General features: G+C 38.5%; 1 protein-coding gene across 4 annotated transcripts in view; it reads left to right on the top strand.

Annotated features, from left to right (window-relative positions):
* The window catches only part of LOC126248339 (uncharacterized), a 248,644-nt gene extending 242,677 nt beyond the window's left edge, over positions 1-5,967 (top strand). For all 4 annotated transcript variants that reach the window (XM_049949237.1, XM_049949238.1, XM_049949236.1 and 1 more), the window contains one exon: positions 5,531-5,967. In XM_049949237.1, coding sequence (XP_049805194.1) covers positions 5,531-5,830 — 300 coding nt within the window. In that variant the 3' untranslated portion in view covers positions 5,831-5,967. The remainder of the gene's footprint in view (positions 1-5,530) is intronic.
* Positions 5,968-12,549: the final 6,582 nt, after the last annotated feature.

Raw genomic sequence — 12,549 nt, 5'->3', positions numbered from 1 at the left:
ACAAAGTATATATATTTAAAAAAGCTGATAAAATGCTTTTAATGCCTTTGTAAGAGACAGTCTTCACTCCTTCTGATCTGATCGTATAAGTGTAGAATAGTTGTGGAATGTTTTCAAAGAGGTAGTCTCGACAGCAATTGAGAGATATATACCACGTAAATTAATAAGTGATGGTACTGATCCCCCATGGTACACAAAACGGGTCAGATCGTTGTTGCAGAAACAATGAAAAAAGCGTGCCAAATTTAAAAGAACGCAAAATCCCCAAGATTGGCAAAGTTTTACAGAAGTTTGAGATATGACACGTACTTCAATGCGAGATGCTTTTAATAATTTCCACAACGAAATTCTGTCTCGAACTCTGGCGGAAAACCCAAAGAGATTCTGGTCATACATAAAGCAGCCCATGGGCAAGACACAATCAATACCTCCACTGCTTGATAACAATGGTGAAGTCACTGATGACAGTGCCACTAAAGCAGAGTTATTAAACACGGTTTTCTGAAACTCCTTCACCAAAGAAGACAAAGTAAATATTCCTGAATTCCAATCAAGAACATCTGCCAAGATGAGAAACATAGAAGTAGATACCCTCGGTGTAACAAAGCAGCTTAAATCAGTTAATAAAGGCAAGGCCTCCGGTCCAGATTGTATACCAGTCAGATTCCTCTCAGAGTATGCTGATAAAATAGCTCCACATTTAGCAATTATATACAATCACTCGCTCACAGGAAGATCTGCACCTAAAGACTGGGAAATTGCTCAAGTCACACCAATACCCAAAAAGGGAAGTAGGAGTAATCGGCTGAATTACAGGCCTATATCACTAACATTGATTTGCAGTAAGGTTTTGGAACACATACTGTATTCGAACATTATGAAGTACTTCAAAGAAAATGATTTATTGACACATAGCACTGATTCAGAAAATATCGTTCTTGTGCAACACAACTAGCTCTTTATACTCATGAAGTAATAAGTGCTATCAACAGGGGACATCAAATTGATTCCATATTTTTAGATTTCCTGAAGGCTTTCGACACCGTTCCTCACAAGTGTCTTCTAACCAAACTGTGTGCCTATGGAGTATCGCCTCAGTTGTGTGACTGGATCCATGATTTCCTGTCAGAAAGGTCACAGTTTGCAGTAATAGACGGGAAGTCATCAAGTAAAACAGAAGTAATATTGGACATTCCCCAAGGAAGTGTTATAAGTCCTCTATTGTTCCTGATCTATATGAACGACATAGGAGACAATCTGAGTAGCCGTCTTAGATTGTTTGCAGATGATGCTGTCATTTACCATCTTGTAAAGTCATCAGACGATCAAAATGACTTGCAAAATGATTTAGATAAGGTATTTGTATGGTGTGAAAAGTGGCAATCGACCCTGAATAAAGAAAAGTGCGAAGTTATTCACATGAGTACAAAAAGTAATCAGCTAAATTTCGATTATGTGATAAGTCACACAAATCTGAGGGCTGTAAATTCAACAATATACTTAGGGATTACAATTACAAATAACCTACATTGGTACGATCACGTAGATAATATTGTGGGTAGAGCAAACCAAAGACTGCAATTCATTGGCAGAACACTTAGAAGGTGCAACAGCTCTACTAAAGAGACTGCTTACACCACGCTTGTCCGCCCTATTCTGGAATATTTCTGTGCGGTGTGGGATCTGCTTCAGGTGGGACTGATGGATGACATTGAAAAAGTACAAAGAAGGGCAGCTCATTTTGTATTATCTTGAAATAGTAGGGGCAATAGTGTCACAGACATGATATGTGAATTGGAGTGACAATCATTAAAACAAAGGCGTTTTTCGTTACGACAGGATCTTCTCATGAAATTTCAATCACCAGTTTTCTCCTCTGATTGCGAAAACATTCAGTTGGCACCCACCTACATAGGGAGAAATGATCATCATGATAAAATAAGAGAAATCAGGGCTCGCGCAGAAAAATTTAAGTGCTAGTTTTTCCTGTGTGCCGTTCGAGAGTGGAATGGTAGAGAGACAGCTTGAACGTGGTTCATTGAACCCTCTGCCAGGCACTTCATTGTGAACAGCAGAGTAATCACATAGGTGTAGATGTAACACATGTAAGATATTAACATCACAGGGTAACAAGTTAATGTAAGCGTGAGATAAGTCATTGCAAAAGTTAAATGCTGGTAAATTAATAACCAGCGTAACCACCAAAATGTTGAATGCAAACATGCAAATGTGCATGCATTGTGTTGTACAGGTGCCAGGTGTCAGTTTGTGGGATGGAGTTCCATCGTGTTGTGCCTGAGTCAGTCAATACAGGGATGATTAATGCTGTTTGTGGATGACGCTGGAGTTGTCATCCAATGATGTCCCATATGTGCTTGATTTTAGACACATCTGGTGATTGAGCAAGCAAAGGCAACGTGTCAACACTCTCTAGAGCATGTTGGGTTACAACAGTGGTATGTGGGTGAGTGTTATCCTGTTGGAAAGCAGCCCTTGGACTGGTGTTCATAAATGACAGCACAGCAGGTCAAATCAGCAGCTTGACATACAAGTTTGCAGTCAGGGCGTGTGGGATAACCATGAGAGTGCTCCTGCTGTCATATGAAATTGCACCCTAGATCATAACTGCAGTTGTAAGTCCAGCATGTCTAGCACACAGATAGGCGGGTTTCAAGTGCTTAACTGGCCTCCTCCTAACCACCACACAGATATCAGTGGCACCAAGGCAAACAGTTTTCATCAGAAGACACAATAGGCCTCCCCCATGCCCTCCAATGAGCTCTTGCTTGACATCACTGACGTCACAAATACTGGTGGTTTGAGGTCAGTGGAATGCACGCTACAGGGCATCTGGCTACGTTCCTGCCAAATCTTTCTGCAATATCACAGAAGGAACATCCAGCTTCTTTTAGCCGTATTACATGAGCTCATTCAAACTCAGTGAGGTGTTGATAATGGCATCTTTGTTACCTTTAAAGCATTCTTGACTAAAAGCAACTCACAATGTCCAGTCTCAAAGGTAATTAATGCACATGACCATTGCAGCATGTATTTAAACCAAACATGATTTACATCCTCATAGTGGTGTTAGTAGCATTACTCTTATGCATCTGGTATGAAATTTTAATTGACACTAGCTTTCAGATGTAGAAACATGCCTACCAACTTCTGTTTGTGTTCCAAAACTCCTGACTGGTGTTGTAATTTTTTTCCATCAGTGTATTTTTCTCCAAAATTTGTTTCTGTACTTTGGGCACCTATGGCTCTCAGAGCCTCATATGTTTTGATTATTAGGAAAAAAGTCCTATGCCCATCTATGGATTTTTATAAAAGTGAATGCATTACTGCTGATAGTTTCAGATTTAAGGGGACATAGTTGTGTACAATTATAATGACTGTCATGTAAAACAGGCTTTTACAGTTTATTTATTTACATTTTGTAACCTTCTTTGTGCCATCTTAGCCACTTTTACAAAAAGATTTTGTCAGTCTCCTGTTGCCTGAGTTCTGCTTCATTTTCTCAGATCTCAACTTCCTTTCTCCAACTGTGATCACACTTCCCATTGTCTATTTTTTGATCATAGTTTGTAGTCTATTTTCTTTCTCTTTGATTTGCTTGGTTCTGTATATTTTGTTTTTTAAACCTTCTTTTACAATTTGTAGTTCCCTCATATGTTCCTTGATTTCCCCAATCCATCTACAGGCCGCACAGAGTGGTTGCACGGTTAGAGGCGCCATGTCACGGATTGCATGGCCATTCCTGCCACAGGTTTGATTCCTCCCTCAGGCATGGGTGTGCGTGTTGTTCTTAGCATAAGTTAGTTTAAGTAGTGTGTAAATCTAGGGACCAATGACCTCAGCAGTTAGGGCCCTTAGGAATTCACATACATGTGAACATTTTTTTCCATATAATGTTGCTCTAACTGTTCTCTAATGTCTGTTATTCTCCTGATGATTCAGTTTCCTGGTGTCTTATTAGATGTCTCAAGAATGAAATCCTTTTTTCCTGAGTGTGCTCACTATCAGTTCAATTTCCTAGTCTCCATTGATAGTATTCTTGGCATTTTTTGATTATAGACATTATGATTATTCTTCTTCCTATGATGAGTAGTCAGTCTCTTTCTGCTGTGGTAACTGTTGTGAACATGGTTTCACTTGAATATGTATTTCTGGTTGATAACTATTTTTTTTGTAGTGTTTTAATTTTGTTGCTATTCAAAGAATATTTTCAGCCTGATTTTCTGCTATATTTTGTGTAGCAATTTAACTTCTTATTGGGTTTCCTGAATGTTTTGGATAGAAGAACAAGGCTGTCAGTAAATCCCGAGCGGTTTGTTTATCTTGTTTTTGTGTCTTTGAATTTTGGTGTTCTTAAGGTTAACCTAGTGCCATCCTGTAATTAAATATTTCAACACACAGGTGAACAGCTGTTGTTACAAGCAGTCACCCAGTTGTACGCCTGTGGCTATGAGAAATGGTTTATAAAACTCTCCTCTTAAACTGACTTTAGATTTTGTGTGGGTTAAGGTGAGTTCTGCTAATGTGACTAAGTTTGAGAGGAACCCATCTTTAAGATGTCCAATGTCTTCTGTCTTCTTAAAATCTACAAATGTTAGTGCTAGAGGTTTGTCATGTTTCTTGTAACATGCCATGACTAATTTTAAAATAATGATTTGTGCTTCACATCTTCTCCAGAGGGTGAAGCCTGTCTGGTATTCACCTGACTCTCACTCTACTTGTTGTTTAATTATCCATGTAGAATGCTGGGAAAAATATTGCATGTGCTGTCCAAGAAAGATACCTTTGTAGTTACCTCAATTGCCCTTATCTCCTTTTTGTGGAGAGAGTGGATTATGGCAGTTATCCATCCAGTTTTTCTGTTACCTAAATTTTTATAGAGCCATGTGTAGGGATGTCCAAACCATGTCATGTCCATATTTACACATGTCTGCAAAAGCTTGGGCTTCTCGACAATCATTGTAATTTTTCTACCCCTTGAGTGTTGCTTCCACGTGTGGAGCTGTTGGGGGATGTGTGTGTGTTCATGTTTGGCCTGCATTGGGATGTTCATGTTAAATTTTAAAAGTTCCCTGTGTTAATCAAGGCATTCATTTAATGCTTTTCTCATAATTTTAGCACGTTCTTTATTAATATGTGCCATTTTGCCATCCTCACTTTTCAACTTTAACATGGGGCTGTGCTGTTGTAGTGGTCCTAGAAAGATTTTGTAATAAGCCTTTGGAATTAGTTTAGTGGTGATGATCTTCTGTTGAGATGATCAGTTATTTCTTTTAAGGTCTTTTGAGTGGCCTGTTAATCTAGTGAAATTAAGTTTTAAAACGGTAGAATTCTTCCATTTTCTTACTTTTCATAATTTTAAAATAGATGATCACAACAGTGTAAAAATCTTAAGGGATGACATAATGAACGACTACCTACGCTATATCAAATATTTATAACACAGTATAGTGATCCACATTATACTCTGTTGTGCTAATTAATTTTTAGATATTTATTGTGAATTTTTCAGGTGAAATTTTGTATGAAAGTGCTTGATGGCACATTAAGATTGCCAACTCATGCTGAGATGGAACGTGAAACTTCTGAAGATTTACAACTACGGTTATCATTGGGAATGCCAGAACGTTATCAGCACAAAATGGGTAACCTGCAATGGAATTATGTTGATAATTTATCTCAGTTGGCAAATGTTCCTCCTTTGCCTCAGTTCTATAAACAAATTTATGAGAAGGTCAGTGAGCATAGAAAAACAAACATTTTAGGTTACAGGGAAGCCAATTACTCAACAGAAACTTGTGATAGAATATGATAGTAACCTTGAAAATGATTTACTTAACAAAAGTTAACACTTTATGTTAAATATACTGTTTAAATACCAACTTCCTTTTATGAATGAAATTATGTATATATTTTGCTTCATTAAAATTTCACAATTTTATGTTTTGATCATTTGTCTAGTTACTTGTCTCTTCCTCAGACTCACTCATTTTTTCTCTATATCTGTGATTTTACATATATTTTCAAATGACATCAGCAGAATGTACCTATTAGTAGTTCAGAATTCACTGTATTATTTGTTTATTGGTTAGTTAGCCAGAACAGATTATGGCCTTCAGGTCTTCTTTTACATTGGCTCAAGAAGTACATGTGTCAAAAACTGTAACAAAAAATTCTCAGCTTATATGGATACATGTGGTCCAGTTATGAGATATCATCATAATTACTAACACAAATAACCAACAACAGTCAATAATAATGTAGAATAATAATGATAGAAGACATTATGAATAATATGTTAATATGTTTATTTATTAGCTGTTCAGCATGTTTACCAAGGAATTGGCTTTGTCAAAATACATTTTACATATTCATAAAAGTATACTTGTTCCTAATTTTTACATTATATATGATGCATTATACAGGGTGAGCACAAAGTCTTGCCCTGATTTTAAAAATTTATAACAGAATAACTGTGTGACATAATAAGTTACATTTGATGCCGTTACACAGGTTAGTGTTACTAGTTCTTTTAAGACCACTTACATTAGTAAACCTCAACTGTGTTCCCTTGGTAGCTCGGAGAATGTTGAGGTGATATTCCAGTTCCCGCCAGGTGTTTCGTAACGTGTTCTGTCAGTACCCACAGCAGCTTGTATCCTAGCCTTCAGTTCATCAACGTCAGCAACTGGTGTGATGAAGACTCTGTCCTTGATATAGCCCCAGAAAAAAAGTCAAGGGGCATAATGTCTGGAGAGCAGGTTGGCCAGGGTGTTGGACCATTCCTTCCAATCCACCGATCCGGACATTACTCCCCTCTCCAGACATTACGCCATTTGACTTTTTTTCTGGGTCTATATCAAGGACAGAGTGTTCGTCACACCAGTTGCTGACGTCGATGAACTGAAGGCTAGGATACAAGCTGCTGTGGGTACTGAGACAGAACACATGTTACGAAACACCGGGCGGGAACTGGAATACCACCTTAATATTCTCCAAGCTACCAAGGGAGCACATGTTGAGAGAGGGCATGATAGTCTCCACACCAGCCAGTATAATTGGTTTAAGGCAGGAGTAATATGGTAAAAGAACAAATGTTGCAAATGTGGCTCTGTGTCAGTACTATGCAGGTGACCACATAGTGCATGAAAGAGCGTGTGGAATGTAACTTCACCATTAAGCATAGTGCAGTTCAAATGAATCCAACTACAAACTAATATGTCAAGAGCAACTGAGGTTGAGTGATCTTGATCAATAATGGGATTTTTCTTCTACCCCCCCCCCCCTCTCCCCACCCCCAGTTATGACACATCACTTGTAAAATCATTCAAAGATAGCCTGAACTCGATAGTACAGAAATACCATGTGCATTTATGAATAGTAGGTGGTGACTTAATCTACTCACTACCAACTGAGAAAACTATATATCCATTACCAACCATACAGACAAAGAGTATTGCAAAGTAATACTGAATAGTTTGTCAGACAGCTGCCTCAACAACTAGACCAACAGTTCACATGCAAGAGAAGGACACCTAGAAAGAAAAAAGAGTATTTGTGTTGGCTGAATGGATATACAGTCCCTAACAACAAACTTTAGTTACAGACTGAGAACATTTAGTTCAAATTTGACAAATGAAGAATAGGTGTGGTTAAACTGTAAATATGTTATAAACTGCAGACTAGATGGATACTTACCAAGTAGAGTAATGAAAGACAACAATGGCCCACTTTGGTTTAATGATATCATTCAGAGAATATTGTGAAAACAGACACTATTTACATTCTTGTTGCAAAGGATATTTATAATATAGCTATGTAAGCATACCCACATTTCAAAAATGCCCTTGTGTAGGAATGATCTTTGTAATTGACAATCATGCTATGTTTCAGTTTTATTTTGAATGCCAAGTACTGAATGACAATACACGTAAGGATCTTCACTCCATGATCAAACATTTAACCAGTGCTGAATTCAGTTATCACTTCAGAGGAAGTTGTGTCATCATACTGGTTGATTTTACAGTTTTTTTTATTAATTTAATCTTTATTAGAAGTGCAGAAATGTGACACAAGTTTTCGTACAATGAGGTGCAATGCAGAGTGGTTAGGGCTTGAACCATGATGTAGCAGCTTGTAGAATACTTTTGCAGAGGGTTGCTTCTGCCAAGATTACAGTGGTTCATTGAAAATGTGAGGGAACACCTCTCTTGGAAGAATGAAGTTAAAAAAGAGAAAGAGACAGTCCAGAGGTATGCAAGAAGTAATGTGAGCTTTTAAAATGTATTTTAAAGCAAATTTTCAGAAGAATTATTCTGTTATTCTTGCCATCAGCAGAAACAGATAAAATATTAAGAGCAACCACATATAGAGCAAAGAAAGAAATTACTTTCCAGAATGAGGTTTTCACTCTGCAGCGGAGTGTGCACTGATATGAAACTTCCTGGCAGATTAAAACTGTGTTTCCAACCGAGACTCGAACTCAGGACCTTTGCCTTTCATGGGCAAGTGCTCTACCATCTGAGCTACTGGAGCACGACTCATGCCCGGTCCTCACAGCTTTACTTCTGCCAATATTTTGTCTCCTACCTTCCAAACTTTACAGAAGCTCTCCTGCAGGACCGGGCGTGAGTCGTGCTTCGGTACCTCAGATGGTAGAGCACTTGCCCGCGAAAGGCAAAGGTCCTGAGTTTGAGTCTCGGTCGCGCACACAGTTTTAATCTGCCAGGAAGTTTCAAGAAATTACTTTACTATATAAGGAACAAGGCTCCACTGTTGCTCTGCAGCTATACTGTGTCACCTGTCCAGATGCAGTAAGCAGCTCTGCATCACTGTTCAGATGTTCTTAGTTTAAAGGACACTTCTTCCATACATTTAAGTAAACTGCAGCTATCTTATTTACATATCTAGAAACTTACATCATCTGAAAAAATAAATAAATGCAAGAGCTAAGATTAGGGAACCTACTGCTAGTTAATTTGTAATTGAGAAAGTGTTTAAGCAGTATAGTAATTTAGCACTGCAGCTATTGAAGTCCTCTATGACAGCATAACTTGAGGATATTTTACCAAGAGTGACTGTGCTTGACACTTAACTCTCTTCAGTGTGCTGTGCAGCTACAATTATGCCTTGTAGGATTCTATCAGAAAGGGCTCATTCTGGCATCATTGTTGACTGCATTGGCTTCCATGCTCAGGTGCCAGGCATTATGACAGGAAAAATTGTTGGTACATTAATAGAAAAAAAATGTAAAATAAAAAAGTTCTGACAAATAATGTTGCAGTAATTTTAGGGACCTCTTTTGACTGTATGGAACATTTCTGTAACATTCTCTCATTTTATAAGTTAATTGAATGTAGCCTTTTTAGTGATAATCAGAACAAAACACATTGGTTTATACTGAGAGAGAATATCTGCAAAAGCCCTAACCAACAACACACTACGGAGCAAACTGCCTGTACCAGGAAGCAGAAACCTAACAGAGATGCATGACTCAGTTGAAATACTGACCTACGTGTTGGTCCTGTGTCTTTAAAGGCCTTTTGCACCTCCTTGACCTGTTAAACTTACCTGAATTGTGGTTGCCAGTATTCCACACTCCACATACACTCTCTGATGAGGAATTAATCTAAGACAGCAACACTCTGGTAAAGGTTGGTACACCCATAAATTAATAGCAAAGACATCAGGTAAAATCTTAATATACTGTAGAGGCCTAGTGTCCTCCCATCTGGTAGGTGTACTTTCATTACATGAGTTGCATAAAATTAAATATGTGATTATCAGAATTCACAGAGCTTGTGTGACTGTTACTACTTACGATTAACATGGCACTACGGCCCTCAATGAAACACTTACTTGCATATGAATTCACAAATCTAAGCTGCCACAACAGCATGATACTGTGCGGGCATATGATTTATGCTCTCTGCCATGCAGGGCATAAAACCACAATGTCAGGATACTTTAGGAGCTGTTACAATTAATAACCCAATATTTATCAAGACACAAACATATCTAAATCTGCAATTGTGAAACAAGAAGTAATCAGTGACAATACAATCACAACACTGAAGCAATAAACAACTAGAGAGCACATATCGTCCTTCTTACCAAAATGAATTGGAGTAATGGCATGATGCACGTCACAAGCTTTGTTCATTATCTATCAACATCTAAGTATGTGTAGATAAACACAAATCAAAATACAGTTTATCAGCACCAATCAATTTCACTGCCTATGTGAGTGTACTTGGTTAGACATTGTGAACTAGACATGAGAAATATCAAAGCTTATTATGCCACAGATGTGGGGCTGATGTTCGTTGCCTTTCTGACCTCTTTCAAAACCTCACATTCTTCCTGAACAATGGGTTGCCATCCCCCACTGCTAACTTTACTGGGTTTCAGTGATATCAGTCAATCCACTTTAGGAATATTAATGCTTTGGTTGGTTGATTCAAGGGAGGAGGACAAATAGTGATGTCATCTGTCCCATCAGATTATGGAAGGATGGAGAAGGAAGTCAGCCATGTCCTTTCAAAGGCACCATCCTGGCATTTGCCTGAAGTGATTTAGGGAAATCATGGAAAACCTAAATCAGGATGGCTGGATGTAGGTTTGAACTGTCATCCTCCTGAATATGAGTCCAATGTGCTAATCACTGCACCACACCACTTGGTATTAATGCTTTTTCATATTATAATGACCTAACTGGGTGGCTCCAGTAGAGACACTCCCAGAATCATGCATGGCACAGTTTCTCCTACATCCTAACTCCAAAAAGCTATAATTTTATGATGAACTATTTTTTCCTTTCCCCTTCTGAATTGCTTTGGAAGGTTCCACCAGATCTTAACTGAAGGATGTGTATCCCTACAAACTATGGTTTATTTTTATTTTTGCCACTGTTAATTATTCTTACACTTGACTTCCAGATGTCACAGTCTGAACTCCAGCCATGCCGACGTACAATTTTTTGTGCACATTTGCACCCTCCTGTTCAAAAGTGGCTTTGTATGGAATCTTAGTCTACTAAAATTTGACATCCATCTGCATATGATTCCTTCTCTCCATCATTATTTCAATGTACCAACTTATTAACACTTATATGCGCATCATAGTAGGAACACATACCACTGCTGCATCTCACTCAATATCCATTTTTTTAAAAACTTTTATGCGTTTTCAATGACAATACCATAATTTACTCTTTTTCTCATTACTTTACCATTTAAGTATCCTTGACTCCCTCCCACTTTTAATTAACCCAAAAAATTTTCTATTCCTCATAGCTTTGGATTCTGACTGTTTCAATATCTTAGCTGGCATTACAAATTTATTATAAGTTAAATCAATACTTTATACTACCAGTTGCAAGAAAACATCAGCTGATCGTTATCACTAACAATTTTCCATTCATATAGGTTATATCTAATGCAAACTTAATTTTAACACATTAAATTACAGTAAGACCACTTCTTTATGTGCCGTATTCACATTTACTCTGTCACACTATCTAACATTTCTATCCTTACTTCACCACACAGTTTCACACACCATTCATAGGATGGTGATTGAAAGATGTGGGGGGACTGAATCTGATTGTCCACCTTGATGTGTAACTCTAGTAATAGCACAAGGGAAAGTGCTGCTGTGTGCTGCATAGTTGCGATGATGTTGCCTCCTTCCTTGTTACTGCCACTGTCTGCTCCAATCATTACTCTGTAGCTTTCTTTCTCAACTGTGGGCTAAGTTCACAAAACTCCAAAATTTGGCCTTGCCTTATTATGCCACAAATGTGGGGCTAATGTTCATTGCACATCAGGCCTCTTTTAACACCAGTCACATTCTCCCTGAGCAGTGGGTTGCCATCCCCCATTGCTAATCTTACTGGGCTGCAGTGATGTCAGTCAACCGACTTTAGGAATATTAATGCTTTTTGTATTACACTGAAGAAGCAGAGAAAAAGGTACATGTGTCTAATATCATGTAGGGCCCCCATGAGCACACAGAAGTGCCACAACATGATGTGGCATGGACTCGACTAATACCTGAAGTAGTGCTGAAGGGAACTGACACAATCAAATCCTGCAGGGCTGTCCGTACATCTGTAAGAGTATGAGGGGGTGGATATCTCTTCTGAACAGCATGTTGCGAGGCATCCCAGATATGCTCAATAATATTCATGTCTGGGTAGTTTGGTGGCCAACGGAAGTGTGTAAACTCAGAAGAGTGTTTCTGGAGCCACACTGTAGCAATTCTGGACGTGTGGTGGGTTGCATTTTCCTGCTGGAATTGCCCAAGTCTGTCGGAATGGACAGTGGACATGAATGGATGCAGGTGATCAGACAGGATGCTTACATACATGTCACCCTTCAGAGTCATATCTAGATATATCAGGGGTCCCATATCACTTCAACTGCACAAGCCCCACACCGTTACAAAACCTCCACCATCTTCAACAGTCCCCTGTTCACATGCAGGGTCCTTGGATTCATCAGGTTGTCTCCATACCCATAGACATCCGTC

Source organism: Schistocerca nitens, chromosome 3 (genome assembly GCF_023898315.1).
Source record: "Schistocerca nitens isolate TAMUIC-IGC-003100 chromosome 3, iqSchNite1.1, whole genome shotgun sequence".
In the NCBI taxonomy this organism is placed as follows: Eukaryota; Metazoa; Arthropoda; class Insecta; order Orthoptera; family Acrididae; genus Schistocerca; species Schistocerca nitens.
The sequence above is the reverse complement of the archived record's forward strand: the minus strand, read 5'-3'. Positions and strand labels throughout refer to the sequence as shown.